At 44.9% G+C, this 18,817-nt stretch overlaps 1 protein-coding gene across 1 annotated transcript in view; it reads right to left on the bottom strand.

Annotated features, from left to right (window-relative positions):
- Positions 1-640: 640 nt before the first annotated feature.
- LOC119177014 (cathepsin D) overlaps positions 641-18,817 on the bottom strand; it is a 31,350-nt gene continuing 13,173 nt past the window's right edge. Inside the window, exons 6-7 of the mRNA XM_037428363.2 lie at positions 16,036-16,134; positions 641-1,538 (exon numbers count right to left, since the gene is read on the bottom strand). Coding sequence (XP_037284260.2) covers positions 1,383-1,538; positions 16,036-16,134 — 255 coding nt within the window. The 3' untranslated portion in view covers positions 641-1,382. The remainder of the gene's footprint in view (positions 1,539-16,035; positions 16,135-18,817) is intronic.

Here is an 18,817-nt window from a genome sequence, read left to right as displayed (position 1 = left end):
TTCTTCGGCTTGGCAGTAGAAGTTTACTATATGCACCGGCTGAAACTGTGATAGAAGACTGACACCGCACCTTGCTGCACCTGATGTCACAAATGCCATGGTAAAATGGCGGACGCCAAATTTGGGTGACGTTCGGTGAAAAGTCGCCGACGTTGGTCGGTGACTTTTCGTATTTGTATAGGCGTAATATACACTCTACGTCCAGTTTTCACTGAAAATCACATATTGTTGGGCGACCATGTCATGGCCTCTCATAAAGTTGGTGAGTCTTCGGTCGGCACTGGGAATCGAACCCGGTATCTATCCCATACTCTGCGCAAGCTCAACAATGTGTGTCTGTCTTCATCGTAGAGACACTATAGTTCCCAACCATGACGTCGGCAGCAGTCTTATTTTTTCCAATACGGCTCACAACAAGATTCAAGTCATCGTCCGATAAGTCGATGTTGTCTGTGTACAGTTCTGTTTCCTCGCAGCACGTGTCGCTTGATTCGTTTCCACATATCTCAGACGGCACTCAGCCTGACGGCTGGTGGCGCGCCAGTGAGGTAGGTCCTCAGGTGATTCTTCGTTTATTTTCACAAGAAGGACGTGTTAGTTTTCAGAACTTGAGTAAAAACGAAGCAATAACGTCAAGGTATTCCATAAAAGAATCACTTTATCTCCGTCCCTTCGTTTTTTAAAGAATACAATAAAATGAGCGTGAACTTTCTACGCTTGTCACACAAAACTTGCCTCCGCTCGGGAAAATCTGATAGTTCACAGAATGCAAGAGCCGTTCTCATTCTGCACAGCCAGAAATATGCAAAGAGGTATTACAGGTTAAATTTTATTGGATAAAAGTGGATGGAAAAAAGCATCCATGTGCCTCGGTAAGAAAGAAAGATGTACTTCATTTTCCAGTGCTCATAGAAGTCCAGTGCTTCACAGTGGCACATTGTCTAAAATAGTTTTCAGGAAAGTTTCTTCAAGACTCGTCTGCGTCTTGGGCCATGGCTGAGATGAAGAACGACGTATGCATCGCTTCATAGCCGTTTCACCTGTTTCAACTGTTGCCGAACGTGTGCTAAAATATTGTGTGTTTTGTTGATCTTTTTACAAATGAGATATGCACCAACAACTTTCTGCTTCTTATAGTTTCACACTGTTCGAGTATTTAATGCTGCAGAAATCTAAAAACACATATATAGTCCTTGTGACCTCACTTATTGTATTAGCCTCGCTTTAAAGATCTCTCTCTTTCTGTCGGTCCATCTCTGTCTTATTCTTTCTTTCTCCTTTCCTTTCTTTCATTCTTTTTTCAATTACGATGTATTTTGTGATAGAATTGTAGGCATACGGCATTCCAATCAGCTATTTTTCCTTGTAGTTGAAAGTGCCATTTAGGCGACGGTCGCGAATCCAATGCGGTCACTGCCCCTGTCGAAGATGGTGTAGAAGCTGCCGATGAACACCTGACCGAGAACCCAGAATTTCTTCGTAGGAGTGTCTGACACGGCAAAGCCACTGTAGCACTTCACTTTCTTCGAACCTTGAACCTGAAAAAAAAAAAACATGCCGGTCTGTTAATATGCTAATGCCCCTCTTCCAAAATAAAGGATAAAGTAAGTATGCGTGGCGCAGTTTTACAACGTTTCATTTGCCATTCAACAAGGCAGCCTTTGTGTTATCCCAAAAAGACGCTTGAGCACACCAGCTACCATAACAGGTAGAGCAAAACAATGTTCTATGCCCGTCACAGCCAGATGGCTCAATCCCCTCACAATGATGCCTCTGCTACAAACCGTATTTGTGTCAAATTTTAATAATATCACTTTTTTTCTTTTTTGAACAATACTTTAGGAGCAGGTTCTCCCCCAGCAGAGTGGAGGCACTCATTCTGCACTTGAGAACGATGCCCTTAATTTGCCAATGACGTGTTCCAGATTTTAAATCATGACTAAATGCATGCAAGGGCGCTCTTGTAGCGTGCTTCCTAGGATGGACGATATAAAAATGGAAGTACTCAAATTTCAAAGAAATCCACTCTCAGTGGCATCTCTCATGACCTGTCATTTGCTTTGGAATTTCAGCCACCTACCATTAAATCTGAAGTTTTATCAAAGCCACTATCATCTGCTAGCAAAAAAAATGGAGCTCACTGAGACTCACTCTAGAAATATCTATCACTCTGAAAACTCAATTCTACTGAAAATCACCAAAATTTGCCTTAACGAGATTCACTAAGACTCAGGCCATATAAAAGCTTTTCTTAACCAGACTCATTCGGGACTCGAACTGACGGCTTGACCTGAGTTTGAGTGAGCTGAGGGGGTCAAGCGTTAGCGTAAAATTCGCTTTTTGCGATCAGGGTATTAATATTTTCATTTCCACTTTATTCACATTATCATGTCAAAAATATATAATATATAGGAGTCATTACAAAAGCTTGTTTTTGATCACCTATTAACTGCGGCGCCTACCCACTTCAGGCATAATTTCTCATCATCGTCAGTCACTGCATAAACAATTGGCACAAAAGTCCTTTCAAGTTTTTAGCGGATACAACGCTTCTCAGAAAAATGACAAAAAACAGCATAGCGAATGCTGGTCTACTACCCAGAAATTCTTAATGTCGTAGAGGGTACCTAGCGATTGTGTTTGCAGCAGTTACCCAATAGGTGTTTATAAAAGGCTCTGAAAGATCGCTCTTCTAGCTTTCGCTGTGACTGTGCTTCGCCTTCCGCACAGGCCTGGCATTTTTTGCATTTTCCGAGCATCCTGCTATTATTATATATGAACCATTCCTTATGGTTGTTTTGTATTTTTTTCATTCTTTTGCGTATGGGAAAAATAGAGCGAAACTGCAGCATTTATGAGAACTTTCCTACAGAATATGGTTCCCAACAAAAGGTATAATTTACTTTTAATAAACTCGCCATAAACTGTACTATTTTTTTTTATTTTTATTTGCCTGTGCGCGGTGTATGGGCTCTAAAACAAAATCCTAAATTGGGCAAAAATGCCACTTTGGCCTGCGTTGAGACGACTGTACTAGCCTGAGATGGTACAAGAAGTAATCTACAGAATAGCGCATACGAATAAAAATCATTGCAATTTGTTCGCATGAATTTCAATCACAGTATTTTTTGTTTCAGTGGAGAACGAAGTGAGTTTTAGTCATGCCGTTGCAATATTTTGTTTTAGGGGCAATACTTTTCTGCCTAAAGAAGAGTGGCAGTATAGTAACGGTACATGGTTCTAAGTTCTCTTAGTTCTTTATCTTTTATACACTATGTCGAGGTGATACTAAACGAAGACAATGCTATTCGCTTAGATGTCATGTCCCCAACAATGAGCCGCATTGCTTATTACACTGGCTAACACCATAGATGGCGGCCGGTAACAACGCCACCAAAATCGTACGTTGTCATCTTATAACAGCTACAAAACAGTGCATGGCACCTTACGGAAAAATCCTACTTTAACGGAAATATGCCACAGGCGTGCACCTGCCCATATGAAGCAGTAAAAAATAGTTTGGCATATTCCGTCCTTACGGTCAGGGACAATGCACGGAAAGTGTGAATGTGCAATGCGTGGTCATATATACCGTGCGCTTTGAATCGAATGCACTTTGTTGTACATTTTTGGGGGGACATCTTGTAGATTGGTACAGATGTCTCAACATAGGTTGAAGTGCGTTTTTGCCAAGCTAAGGATTTTATTTTAGAACTTATGTGCCACGCACAGGCCAAAAAATGACATAGGACATAGTACGTTTTGTGGAGAGTACGATAAAATTGAATGTGAGCATTTCATCAGTAAGTATTTTTTGTTAAAAATTTCAAAAACGCTACAATTTTGTTCAAGGTTGTTGATGTGCTAAGGAATAAAAATATAAATCTACCACGCAGAACTGTCTTCTAATAAAAGCATGATGCTGAAAAAATTCAAGAAATCAAATGTTGAAAGAATATGTGAAACGGTTGCTTTGTATGAAATTCTCGTTTCATACCTTGTTTTCCACCATTTCATGAATTTCAAATGGTAGTCACATGCCAAAAAAGTTTTTTCAGCTGAAAACATTTGAGAAAAATAGTGTAGAAATAATGCCTATATGTGGGTAACGTTCTGAGATATATATATATATATATATATATATATAAAACTGATTTTGGGCGAGCGCCGCATTTGGGACAGTTCGCGTGAAATGACATATATATATATATATATATATATATATATATATATATATATATATATATAAATATATATATATATATATATATATATATATATATATATATATATATATATATATATATATATATATATACCAAAAACAAAAGTGATGAAAGTGATGCTGGGTCCGGAAAGATTATCCGTATAGGGAAGAAGACGCACGTACAAAGTGATTTTATTGACGTTTCGGCCGTGGGTCCGGCCTTCGTCAGAATCATGAAGGCCGGACCCACGGCCGAAACGTCAATAAAATCACTTCGTACATGCGTCTTCTTCCCTATACGGATATATATATATATATATATATATATATATATATATATATATATATATATATATATATATATATATATATATATATATATATATATATATATATATATATATATACTAACTGAACGCAAGCCTGCGATCACAGCAAGTCTTCTTCCTTTTCTATACTCGAGCTCCATGCCCACTGCCGTCGTTACAATCACCCCCGGGTGATGAGGGAGCCATCCTGGTGACCTAAGGACAGGGTGTACACAGCAGGGTCATGGTATGGCTTGAGCCGAGAGATGTGTACGATTTCTTGTCCCCGACGGCGCTTGTCTGGAGATGCATCCAGCGGCTCCACAAGGTAGTTGAAAGGGGATGTTTGGGGTACAACATGATAAGGGCCATGGTACCTGGACGAAAGCTTGTGGGAGAGTCCTGGAGGAGTAGAAGGAATCCATAACCACATCAGTGAAGTCGGAGCAAAGCTCATAGGCGTGGCTGACGCGTCGTGGCGATTTTTTTGGCGCGTCTGGTCATGTGACGTGAACGCACGAGCAAGCTTCCGACATTCTTCAGCGTGTGCTGCTGCTCGAAAAACGGTAGTCATCTCTGAAGGGTCCAATCGATAAGGAAGAATGGTATGCATTGTTGATGATGGCTCGCGTCCATAAAGAAGGAAGAAAGGCGAAAATCCCGTGGTGCTTTGCGTTGCAGTGTTGTAAGCATATGTCACAAAAGGCAGTGTGCAATCCCAATTTGACTGGTCGGATGAAGCGTACTTGGCCAGCATATCCCCAAGTGTACGATTAAAACGCTCTGTCATCCCATTAGTTTGCGGGTGATAGGCTGTGGTAGTGCGGTGTATGATGCGACACTCGCTCAACAACGCTTTGATGGCAGCGGAGAGAAAAACGCGGCCGCGGTCGCTTAGTAACTCCCGAGGTGCTCCATGCCTTAAAACCAGGTTTTGCAGTATAAAACATGCAACGTCTTTTGCGGTAGCAGAAGGTAACGCAGATGTTTCAGCGTACCGCGTTAGGTGGTCGATAGCGACAATCACCCAGCGGTTGCTACTCGAAGTATAAGGAAGCAGACCGTAAAGGTCGATTCCGACACGATCGAAAGCTCGTGCTGGACATGGCAACAGCTGCAAGGGACCTGTGGCATGTTGAGTGGGCATTTTGCCAGGACGGTAGATAACACGGATATCGAACTCCTGTAACCGCAATGCCCAACGAGCGAGCCGACCATTAGGATCTTTTAGTGAAGATAACCAGCAAAGTGCATGGTGGTCTGTTACAATATCAAACGGACGTCGATATAAGTAAGGCTGAAATTTTGCGATTGCCCAAATAATGGTGAGGCACTCCTTTTCAGTTACACTGTAATTCTTCTCGGCTTTACTGAGGGTGCGGCTGGCATAGGCAACGACGTACTCGTCAAAGCCATCCTTGCGTTGGGCCAGTATGGCCCCTAGCCCGACACCACTAGCGTCCGTATGAAGCTCCGTTGGAGCAGACGGATCGAAATGTCGGAGTATGGGAGGCGTGGTGAGGAGCCATCAGAGTTCCTGAAATGCATCATCACACGCCTGCGACCACGCTGACAAATCAGAACTTCTGGCAAGAGGATTGGTCAAGGGGGCGATAATGGAGGCGAAATTGCGGACGTAGCGCCGGAAGTAAGAACATAGGCCGATGAAGCTTCGAAGCTTTTTGATGGTGGTTGGCTTTGGGAACGCAGCGACTGCATTAAGTTTCGTAGGGTCCGGGAAAATGCCGTCCTTAGAAACCACATGGCCGAGAATTTTAAGCTTGCGAGCGCCGAAGTGGCATTTATTCAAGTTAAGTTGAAGTCTCGCCGTGAAAAGGCACGTAAGAACTTGCTCGAGGCGGCTGAGGTGGGTCACAAAGTCACTTGAAAGTACCACAATGTCGTCCAAATAACAGAGGCTCGTTTTTCATTTCAGACCTCGCAAGACGGTATCCATCATCCTTTCGAAAGTGGCAGGCGCATTGCAGAGGCCAAAGGGCTTAACGGTGAATTCATATAGTCCATCTGGTGTTACAAAGGCTGTCTTGGGGCGGTTACCCTCTGCCATGGGCACCTGCCAGTAGCCGAAGCGTAAATCTAACGAAGAAAAGAACTCTGCTCCTTCTAGGCAGTCCAAAGCATCATCGATGCGCGGCAGAGGGTATACGTCTTTGCGCGTTATCTTGTTGAGTCGGCGGTAGTCAACGCAGAACCAAATGAATCTGTCTTTTTTTTTTTTTTGACGAGAACAACCGATGAAGCCCAGGGACTGTTGAAGGGCTCGATTATGCCATGTTTCAACATGTCGTTTACTTGTTCGTCGATGACACAGCGTTCAGCAGTTGACACATGGTACGGACGCTGTCTTAGCGGGGCTTGTTGACCGGTGTCAATACGGTGAACGACAGCAGAGGTTTGGCCTAAGCCTGACTGGTCACGATCGAATGAAGAGCGACAGCGGAGTAGAGGATTTATAATCTCTTCGCGGTGAGTTAGTGCGAGCTCAGAGTCGATGGCATCCGAGAATACGTCCAGAACATCATTAGGCAGGTTGGTAGGAGTGACAGCACAAAGTGGAAGTGAAACCGTAGGATCGGGTATAGTAGCCGGAAGAATGCACTCGTAAGGTTCGTAGCTTCCCAGGAATTCTACACGTAGTAGGGATGACGGGCCGTTCGAGGGATTGCACACATAAATGGCAGCGTGACCATTGCGAAAAATGACGACGGCAAACGGAAGCATGATATTTCAATGGCACGCAGATGGGACCGATGACATAAACAACACAGGCGATTTCGGAGGGTAGGCACATGACACCGAGACGACAAGAGCTGAGAAAAGCGCAATGTCAACGTCAGAAGCAGCAAACACTCTACACGAAGTGCCATTGTCAGGGTCATAGCACGGCACAGATAACGCGAGTTCGGAACGAGCACAGTCGACCAAAGCAGAATTTGACGAAAGAAAGTCCCACGCAAGGATAACGTCATGCGAAGAACGGAATAAAACTACAAATGTGACGACGTACATCGCACCTTGAATGACGACTCGTGCAGTGCACAAAGCTGAAGGTTGAATATGATGGGACGTAGCTGTCTGCAAAAATAGGTCGGTAAGTTGCATAGTCACTTTCTTCAAGTTTCGGCACAGTTTCTCGCTAATTACAGAAACGGCAGCTCCAGTGTCAACAAGTCCGGGCACCTTATTGCCATCAATATAGAGTTCGATTTCGTTCGGGGGACAGCAGTTAGGTCTTCAAATTTTCGCTGCCAACGCAGTTCTTGCCTCCGGAACTGCGCCCGTCAGTTTTCCCCTCGCGGTGGGCTGTTGCGACGTAAGATTGCAGAAATATATCCATGACGAGGAGAAGGGGAACGGCTTGCGCCGGATGGTCGGCGACCGGGACGTACGTCTAGAGGTGGATCGGCAGGAACGGGATATCGCAGCTGAGTGGGCATGGTGGGCATGTAACGTGAGGCCCCTCCAATGTCGTGAGAAGGGAAGCTGCGACGACGGTAGTGACGAGCTACGTGGCCTGGGATGCCACATGAAAAATATATCGGCCGATTATCCGGAGTGCGCCATTTACTGACGGTAGGGGCACTGTTCGCTGAATAAGGTACCGTAAATGGTCGTGCAGGCGGCGACGTCATATAAACGTTCTGACCTGTTTCGTATACAGCCGGAGACGGAACGGTCAGCGAGCGGGAAGGTGGCGTCGACGAATAAACGTGGCGAGTAGCTTCGTAGATGGCCGGAGACGCAGGCGCACGTGGCCGAGCAACTGCGGCTGCTTACGTTAGTGGTGCGGTAACAGTTGGTGGAGCCTGAGCTGGCGGCAATGCTTTGGCAACTTGCGATTGAATAACCTGGCGAAGCGAAGGCGACAAGGGTGCCATCGGCTCAATAGTTCTTGTGATTATGGATAGCTGCCGGGCGACCTCCTCGCGTATGAATTGCTTTATGAGTGGCATCAACGCAGAGTGGTCGGCGGTGTCATGGCGATAGTCGAGGGATGAGATGTCCGCGGGGTCTTGAGCAGCACAACGTGTAGAAGTGCGCTGCCTACGCAGCTCATCATAGCTTTGGCAGAGCTGAATCACCTCGGCGACCGTCTGTCGACTCTTCGCAACCAGCATTTGGAATGCACCTTCGTCGATTCCTTTCATGATGTTCTTGATCTTGCTTGCCTCGTCCAGAGTCGAATCAGCGAGCTTGCAGAGAAATAGCACATCTTCGGTGTAGCTCGTGAAAGTTTCATCTGCTCTCTGTACTCTGCCCCGCAAGCGCTGTTCAGCACCATGGCGGCGGACAGCAGGACGGCCAAAGACTTCCCTGCGAGAGTTTTTGCCAATTCCGGCCAGGCACTGAAATCACTTTGATGATTTATGTACCATAGTTTTGCCACGTCGGTCAGGTAAAAACTCACATTTGTGAGCTTATCGGCTGCGTTCCACTTATTGTATGCGCTCACCAGTTCATACTCGACAATCCAGTTGTCCACATCTTGGTCCTCTGTGCCACCAAATATGAGGGGGGGGGGGGGTCGCGCTGCCGGAGAGCGCCAGCACAGAAGACAGGCACAGGTGCGAGATCTGGAGTAGCGGCCTGAGATGGCCCCGGATCAGTCATTGTAGGAGGTCGTTGGAGTGTGCGGCTGCCAAGTTCCAGAGTGAGGACCAGATGTATCCCAGCACTTCCACCACTTGAAACGGGTTGTTGAACAAGCAGGAGTTGACTCGGCGAACGAGAGCTTTATTTAGCGCAAGGTACTAACTGAACGCAAGCCTACGATCACAGCAAGTCTTCTTCCTTTTCTATACTCGAGCTCCATGGCCACTACCCTCGTTAGAATATATATATATATATATATGTGACGTATGAAGCGATGATTGGTAGAAGCCGAGAAGGAGGAAGTGCAGAACGGAATAAACATGGAGTATGAGCCAGGCCACGTCACCCAGTCATCATAGCGTCACACAAGTCGACAGGATGAAGACCTCGCAACCACTTCATCGCCCGGCCATCATCATTGAAGACCTCAGCGAGACGCAGTGACCTAACGCGGACCACCAAGACCACCAAGCATCATGACAGCAGCATCAGAAGACCTTGACATCCCTAAGTACACCGGATCAGCGGACGACGGACCCGTACAGGACTGGTTCAACCTGTTCGAGCTCCATGCCACCGCAGCATCATGGTCAGAACGGGAGATGATCATCAACTTCACTGACTACATCTCAGGTGAGGCATTCAAATTTTACCTCACCCACATCTTCGAGAACGATGAGTCTTGGAAAAAGATCAAAGAAGAAATGATCACCCATTTCAAAGAATACGATGAAGACCTGTACATACCTCATCAGCTGAAGTCTCTTCAACTCAACCATCACAGTTACGCGAAGTCTTCCCGCAGTAAGCGTATTTCCCAAACAAGACTTCAGAATAAATATTCCATCATTGTACCATCGTATTACTCGTCCAAGTACACTTCACGCATTACAACACCAACTAGGGACTTGCACGTCGCAGCAGAGAAGGTAATGCCACCGTATGCCGATAGGAATGTAGACCATTTTGCCAAAAGACCGGACTTACGGTTGGATTTTTCACGGGCAAATAAAGCGGCATTTCCAATGTATTTACGGCACCATAATACTTCAGGTATTATTGAACAACCCGAATCACTTGGTGCTTCGTGTCGCACACATGGCCCACACGGCTTCGGACGCGCGACGGCATTTACGCATGACGAGTTAGTAAATCCACATGAAACCAAACCAGACAACGAATGTTCACAGGAATCTCATTTGTTCAAAGTATTCAGTTCAGCAGTTCCATCTCCTGTCGTCAACTTTACTGATAAACCTGATGAAGCACCTCACAAGATCGTAGCATTTACGCATGACGATTTAGTAAATCCGCACGAAACCAACCCAGACAACGCATGTTCACAGGAATCTCATTTGTTCAAAGTATTCAGTTCAGCAGTTCCACAGAGACAGAAGCATTCACAATCACAATCAGCATCTTGTGAAGAAAAGTGTTCTGCAGAAGCGTCGAGTGTTCATCAATCACAAGATCGAAGCGACGTGAATCCAGTATACAACCTCACTGCATATAATGAAAACAAAACCGCAGGTGCGACTTCTGATGACATAAGTACGCTTCAGGCAACGACCAACAATGAACGGTTTATAAATACAGAAGATTCAAGTGCATCGAACCCGCCACATTATCTCGCGCCGCAAACAGTTGCATTGGTTTGCGTCGTAGAAGCCTGCGGAGGACTCGCTAAGAATCATGGCGCAACACGATCAATGTCACACTACAAGCAAGTTGACGAAACGAAGAAATTACAACGTCAACACATACTTCAACATTGTCAACGGCGAGACAAAACTTCGTCGAGTGCATTTTTAAGGCTTGAAGAACATTGCAAAAAGGCCCATCGTGGTGGATACATTCTCCACCAAAGATCAAGAATGTGCCTTCCATCAAACCATCTGCGACATCGCCATAGAAAAATTTGCAAAAGCCACAAAAGCACCCCTTGTACTCGGCTGAAACACAGGCAGCGCCCAATCAACCTCGATCAACGCGCACGCAAGCTGCCTGCACGGCCTGTGCCACGACGAAGAATTCGACGCCTACGATATCTCAACTGTCAATTCTGCAAGGTGTTCGAACCTCGTTTGTTCTTCACAAGAATGCCAGCTGCGATTTCCGCTATCTCCGCGTCCAAAGCATTCTTGTGTTATCCAGGACGCAACCATCAGCCTCGCCCACCAGAACTCCTGCGTTAACCGGACTGCTGCACTCTTTCCTGAAGTTTTGCGAGTTTACGGAACACAACGGGGCCATGAAACCAATTGTGCATTTTGACAATTGTGACTTCTCAACCTCTCCTTGTGTACTTTTCCTTGTTCGTAATCCATGCCTTCTTTCGGGGGGAGGGGGAATCGTGTGACGTATGAAGCGATGATTGGTAGAAGCCGAGAAGGAGGAAGTGCAGAACGGAATAAACATGGCGTATAAGCCAGGCCACGTCGCCCATTCAGCATAGCGTCATATATATATATATATATATATATATATATATATATATATATATATATATATATATATATATATATATATATATATACATACGAGGGATTATTGATGAGCTGCCCGCTCGTAATAAATTCACGCGCTACGTGACGCCACACATGCGCATAGAAGAGTGTTTCACACTCGTCGCTTGGCTTACAGATGGCGCTCACTGACACTCCTACCTCTAAATTCACATATAAACCCCAAAAATTGAATGAAGGGAAGGCCGCTGTTGTCAGCGTCAATGTACAGAAGCTTCACAGGATTTTTGCTGTATTTGTGTGGAAATCGCCGTGGGAACGTACAAGCCGGTCTAATTTATTCCAGTTCGTTAGCAATGGCGAAGTCGGTTTATGTTATTTATTTATTAGACAGGTTGTCTCTCGGTTTATTTTCCTTCGCGATCAAAGAAACAAATTTCTGCAAACAGTGATAAAAGTAAGGCTGTCATCACGCATTCCAGATTTTGTTGTGTCTACAAACAGTGATATGTGCCGATATGTGACTGGTTTTTTGAGAGAAGGCATACAGTCTTTGAGTTTTTGAAAGTGCGTTTTTTGCTGGAATATCTTGCCAATGTTAAGCGAAAAAATCTGTACAGGGATCTCCGTGATGTCTTGTTCCCAACACCTTTGTACAGATCTATGTTCAATGGAGGGCCCGGACAGGACGTTTTGAAAAGGGTCAAAAGGATGAAAGTAAAAGCAAGGGCAAAAATTTTCTTTTTAAATTGCATTCCGGGACTCTCCCCGTAAAGCAGTGGCTAGCGGACAAGGGAATCGATGTACCATGGACAACCAATTGTTTACTTTGTAAAACACCTGAGACAATAGACCATGTGTTTATTCATTGCTGGGATGCTGTCTTTCATTGGGACATCCTTCAAAGAACATTGAAAAAAGATCTCCCCATTACAAGCCATGGCATTCGTTTTCTCTGTGTGGATGATGACGACGGCATACCATACGACATGGTTATGTTAATTAGCCTTCACAGCATCTGGCAGACTGCAATGGCTTACAGACATCTTGGCCAGAACATACGTCCTGTCCGGGAGAACTTCATTGCAAATATGTGGTATATCACTCAGGTGTATAAACAACAAGAAGAACCTCCCAGCTGGCTAACAATGTTAGAGGAATTGTGCAACCTGAAAAAAATTTAATGTGAGCACTTCGGATCAAATATTGGTCCAAGTGTATTTTATCATTCATGTTTCTGTGGGAACATCTGTAAAGATAAACAGGTAATAAAGAAAAAAAAGGGAAGGCCGCTGTGATAGCTCAGTAGTTGGAGCATCAAACACGTTATTCGAAGGTCGTAGGTTCGATTCCTGCTCACAGCTAGTTATTTTTAACCCACTTTTCTTTCTTCTTATTTACATTCCATTGGTTCTAATAACTTCCCCTATACATTCCTTGGCATTGCTGTCTGTTAGATCTCATTAATACTGTGTCAAAACACCGAAAAACGAGCACTTAGGTATACACTTCTTTTCATTATATATATATATATATATATATATATATATATATATATATATATATATATGTGTGTGTGTGTGTGTGTGTGTGTGTGTGTGTGTGTGTGTGTGTGTGTGTGTGTGTGTGTGTGTGTGTGTGTGTGTGTGTATGTATGTCGGCGCTCTACAGTACGCTTCTTGGTATTTTACCTTAAAATACGAGTTGCCAGCGAATTCAATCCTCTTGGAGCATTTTTATAATATAGATGACTCACCTGAGATATCTTTACATCTTTATCAATCATCCCGTGAAACTGTTTGCTGGCAAAGGTCAAGACACCACCCCCTGCCTTGCACACCCCTATTCATGCATCTGATCAATAATATCGAGGTAGTGGATGAACGCTAGTGTGTTCAGAAAGTGAATAAAAAGCAGCGGTAAACTCAAAACACAGAGAAAGAAAACGACGTGACAGTCTGGTACTAACAGCCCATGAAGGAAAGAAAAAAAATAGGAGGGAATACATCTGGCGTCCAAAAGCCACAACCACCTCTGCAGCCGCTTGCTTCTCGCGTTCATGCTCATTTTTTATTATGCTGCTATTTCAATTCTTTTTTGGTGGCCTCGTCACCACAAACAACCCCCTCATTCCTCACACGTGGCACTCACTTCTCAGCAAGCTCATTTTTCATTTTTATGGCTGGGCTTCAAAATTATCACGTGACTTTGCAACGTACAAAACGACAGGACAGTCTGCCTGTCCGGTCGCTTTCTTTTTCTGTGCTTCGTGTTTGTCTCGGTTCGACGTGTATCAACTAGCCCAGTCCATCAACTTGGTAGCGTTAAGAAATGTGTGAACACACGAGTATAAACGTAAGTCGATAAAGAGTTGACAGTAATGCTCAAAATGAGAAGATAAGACCATAGGTTGGCCATAAAAGATGGAGCTCACTCATACTCACTCAATAAATATATTTTGCCCTAGGGCAAAATATAACTACCATTATGGATAGTAACTACCAATATGGATAGGATAGTTAAAATAGCGGAGGAGTTTTACAGAGATCTGTACAGTAGCCGGGACAACCACGACTTTTATACTATAAGAACTAGCAGTAACCCAGATGACACCCCACCAGTAATGATAGAAGAAGTCAGAAAAGCTTTGGAGAGCATGCAAAGAGGCAACGCTGCTGGTGAGGATCAGGTAACATCAGATCTGCTGCAAAACGGAAGACAGATTGTGTTAGAAAAACTAGCCACTCTGTTTACGAGGTGTCTCCTGACGGGAAGAGTACCAGAGTCTTGGAAGAACGCTAACATCATCTTAATACATAAGAAAGGAGATGACAAGGACTTGAAGAATTACAGGCCGATCAGCTTGCTCTCTGTAGTATACAAGCTATTTACAAATGTAATTGTTAACAGAGTAAAGAAAACATTAGAATTCAATCAACCAAAGGAACAAGCAGGATTTCGAACAGGCTACTCAACAATCGACCACATTCATACTATCAATCAGGTAATAGAAAAATGCTAAGAATATAACCAACCACTATACTTAGCCTTCATAGATTACGAGAAGGCGTTTGATTCAGTAGAAATATCAGCCGTCATGCAGACACTGCGGAATCAGGGCGTCGATGAAGTATATATACACATCCTGGAAGAAATCTACAAGGGATCAACTGCTACCATAGTGCTTCATAAGGAAAGCAACAGAATACCAATCAAGAAGGGTGTAAGGCAGGGGGACACAATCTCCCCAATGCTATTTACCGGGTGCTTACAGGAGGTTTTCAGAAGCCTAGAATGGGAAAAGTTAGGGATAAGAGTTAATAGAGAGTACCTTAGTAACCTGCGCTTCGCCGATGACATTGCATTGCTGAGTAACTCAGGGGAAGAATTGCAACTCACGATTACGGAGTTAGACAAGGAGAGCAGTAAGGTAGGTCTTAAAATGAATCTGCAGAAAACGAAAGTAATGTACAACAACCTCGGAAAAAAGCAGCGCTTCGAGATAGGTAATAGTGCACTTCAAGTGGTAAAAGACTATGTCTACTTAGGGCAGGTAATAACCGTGGAGCCGAACCACGAGATTGAAGTAACTAGAAGAATAAGAATGGGGTGGAGCACATTGGCAAGCACTCTCAAATTAGGACAGGTATATTGCCAACATCCCTCAAGAGAAAGGTATATAACAGCTGTATCTTGCCGGTACTTAGCTACGGAGCAGAAACCTGGAGACTTACAAAGAGGTTTCAGCCTAAATTGCGGACGACGCAGCGAGCAATGGAAAAAAAATGGTATGTGTGACCTTAAGAAACAAGAAGAGAGCAGAGTGGATTAGGGAACAAACGGGGGTAAAGGATATCATAGCTGAAATCAAGAAGAAGAAATGGACATGGACCTGGCATGTAGCGCGTAGACAGGATAACCACTGGTGGTTAAGGGTAACTAACTGAATTCCCAGAGAAGGAAAGCGGGTTAGGGGGAGACAGAAGGTTAGGTGGGCAAATGAGATTAAGGAGGTTGCGGGTATAAATTGGCAGCAACAAGCACAGGACCGGGTTAACTGGCGGAACATGGGAGAGGCCTTTGTCCTGCAGTGGAAGTAGTCCGGCTGATGATGATGATGATGATGATGATGATGATGACTTGGACTCAAACTCGCCGAATTATTACACGTTTGTACTCGCTCAGACTCAAACTCACGGCCCGATCGGAGTATAGCGACTCTGAGAGGGTTGACTCATGAGTGATTCCGACCTATAGCCACTACTGCAATTCAAAATGACTTCGTGTATTCTGGAAAACATATAAAATGATTCGCTGAATTTCGAGTCACAATCATTTGCAAAGCTGCCCCTGCTTTTTTTTTACTTTCAACGGCCAGTATATCTCAACGTGGATCAATAAACCAATAAGCATTGTAAGCAAACATGCTTGCTCCTCTCACCTGAATTATGTATTGGTCGGCGGTCATGGTGAACTCCTTTCCAGCAATGGTGAATGAAATCTTCGGCATTCTCGGAATATTGGCACACTTTACACGCCACTGAGAGTGAAAAACAAAACAAAACAAAGGACGTGTCAGTCACTCGTGGGTATTGACCTGTCTTCTGAACTAGATTTACAAAGGCATTTTCATAACTGCTTTGGTAAACTTCCTAATGGTAGAGTTTCAAGATAAGATATTGTTACGGTGCACCATCGACAGGAGCAAGCGTGGCACTTTGCGAAGAGGACGAAGGCACGTGAGCGTTAAACGCTTGCGCAAGAGGCAACTCAGCCATCTTGTTCGGCTGCCAATTATCTGTGGACGCTATACTATAAACCTATATCTCGCCCCGTCACATTTGGTGGAGGTGCTGGGTAACCGCCTCGCAACGGAACTTCGCAGCGGCCGTCAATTGAAGGGTCATTCCACAACGATGATGGAAAGTACGGCGTCTGCATCTGCTCCTGGTGTTCCTGCGGCCGGAGATGATGCGGTAAATACATCTCCTTCTGCGACCACAACCTTCGTGCTCGAACCCCCGCGGGATCCTGGCACGTTTAGCGGTTCTGGTGATCCAGATGAAATTGACGTTGAAGATTGGCTGGCGGAGTATGAATGAGTGAGTACTCGATACCCATGGGGCCCGACTCTTATGCTGGCGAACCTGTTGTTCTATCTTAGGGGAACCACCAAATCGTGGTATGAGAACCATGAAGCAGGACTTGGGAGTTGGGCAGTATGCAGGGAGAAAATGTTGGACCTGTTCGGAGAGCCTATTGGTAGAAAAATGACCGCGAACAAAATGCTCGCGTCTCGGGCGCAGACCTCAACGGAGTCGTACGTCTCGTATGTAGAAGATGTTTTTGCGTTGTGTCGAAAAGCTAATGCCGAGATGCCGGAGGCTGATAAGGTTAGACATATCATTAAGGGGATTGCGGACGACCCATTCAACCTCCTCATCAGCAAAAATTATTCTACAGTGGACGCCATTGTAAAGAAATGCCGGCGCTTTGCGCTAGCGAAGAGCCGGCGGATTAACAGCGTGTTTACCCGCCTTCCGAATACGGCTGCAACGTCATCTTGCGAAGACCGTGCAAGAGCACAGCCGCCACCTCCAGTTTCATAGGATCAGGTGACCCGAATTGTACGGCGCGAACTTGAAGCCATTACCCCTGTTCCGGCTCACATTGCTGCAAGTTACACGACCCCACTCACTTCTAACATGGTTTCAAGCCATCGTCCGCCAAGAACTCGCCAGCATAGGTATTCCCTCGGTGTGCGCTTTACCCCGCCCGCAGCGGGCTTCGTGGCGTCCACTCCGTTCTATCACGAGCAGCAGTTTACGGCTCGATCTCGCGACTCTGCTGCGTGGAGAACCACCGACAATCGACCAATTTGCTTTCATTGCCACCGTATCGGTCATGTCGTCCGTTAATGCAATTACCACTGGTCCTCGCCACCTCGGCCTTCATCTCAACCTCACTACCGACAGGACAGCACCCGCTTCGCGTCTGCCGCGCATGCTTCTCCGCCAAACAACTACAGAAGGTTCAACAGCCGATCTCCGTCACCGCATGGTCATCAGTCGCGTTCGCCTCCAGGACGTCGTCAGTCGTCTCGCTCACAGCCGACTCGCAGGCTGTCATCCCCATTCAACCTCGCTCCTGCCTATCCGGAAAACTAAACGGTGCAGCGCCCGGAGGTGACGCTGCATTATCGACGTCCTCCACAAATCCTCTTTTGACGCCTCCGACGAGACAAAGTTTATTAGACGTTGACGTTGATGGTGTGACTATTTCTGTCCTTATAGATATTGGAGCGCACATTTCTGTAATGAGCGCGAACCTTCACCGACGCCTACATAAAGTGCTACGCTTGCTCTTGTCGATGGTGCACCGAACAATATATACAAATCCATCAAACGGAATTGAAATGTAGGCCAAATGCAGCCAAAATAAAAAAGTGGATAAATAGTATTTCTATTTGTGTTTGAACTCACTAAACTGTTTTATCGCGTAACCGCAGTTTAAACATATACTGTTCTTGACCTGATACCCTGCCATTCGGTAATCAATCACCCATCCCGCATAGCCTACCTAGCCACCGTGAACTCAGAGGCATAGCACTGCGATGGTTCCAACATGCTCCGTCTCATATTTATAACTCTAATGGAAAATCTGCATTACCGAAACAATGCCGTTATAGTCGTAGGACTGTTTTTTTTTTGTCAAACAACTATTCCAGTCCTTCCGAAATTGCAATGTCCAAAACCAAATATATTTCATGTACTCACTCACAGAAAATGTGGCCCTTGCTTATGAGGTGTTTTCTGTTGAGCGCAACAGCAAGTAAAAAAGCACGGTTCTTAAGAGGACTAAATATACATATTGCCATATGCCTTGAGCCATCCGCACTGGCATGTAGTCATGCTTGGTTTAATGCGAGAAAATAACGTTTCTGGTCTTGTTCCGGCACAGACGGGGGCTCCTGGATGTCTCTTTTGTGTCCACTCGACATCACGGTTCCAGCGTTACATAACTAAATATAGTGATAAAGTTCGAAGTTAACCAGATCTATTGTACAGTAGTCGTTTTTAGATGTCTACAACGCAGTTTTCGAGCAGGTCTTAACTAGAATACATAGATTGCACGTGTCAGCTTCTAATGGTAAACGCTATATTGGGATGTTGCGACAGGATACTGAGGCCGCTTGAAAAGCATTAAAATAATTGCGTTAGCAT

This window comes from Rhipicephalus microplus, chromosome X (assembly GCF_043290135.1).
Source record: "Rhipicephalus microplus isolate Deutch F79 chromosome X, USDA_Rmic, whole genome shotgun sequence".
Classification (NCBI taxonomy): domain Eukaryota; kingdom Metazoa; phylum Arthropoda; class Arachnida; order Ixodida; family Ixodidae; genus Rhipicephalus; species Rhipicephalus microplus.
This window is presented reverse-complemented; position numbering and strand designations above follow the sequence as displayed.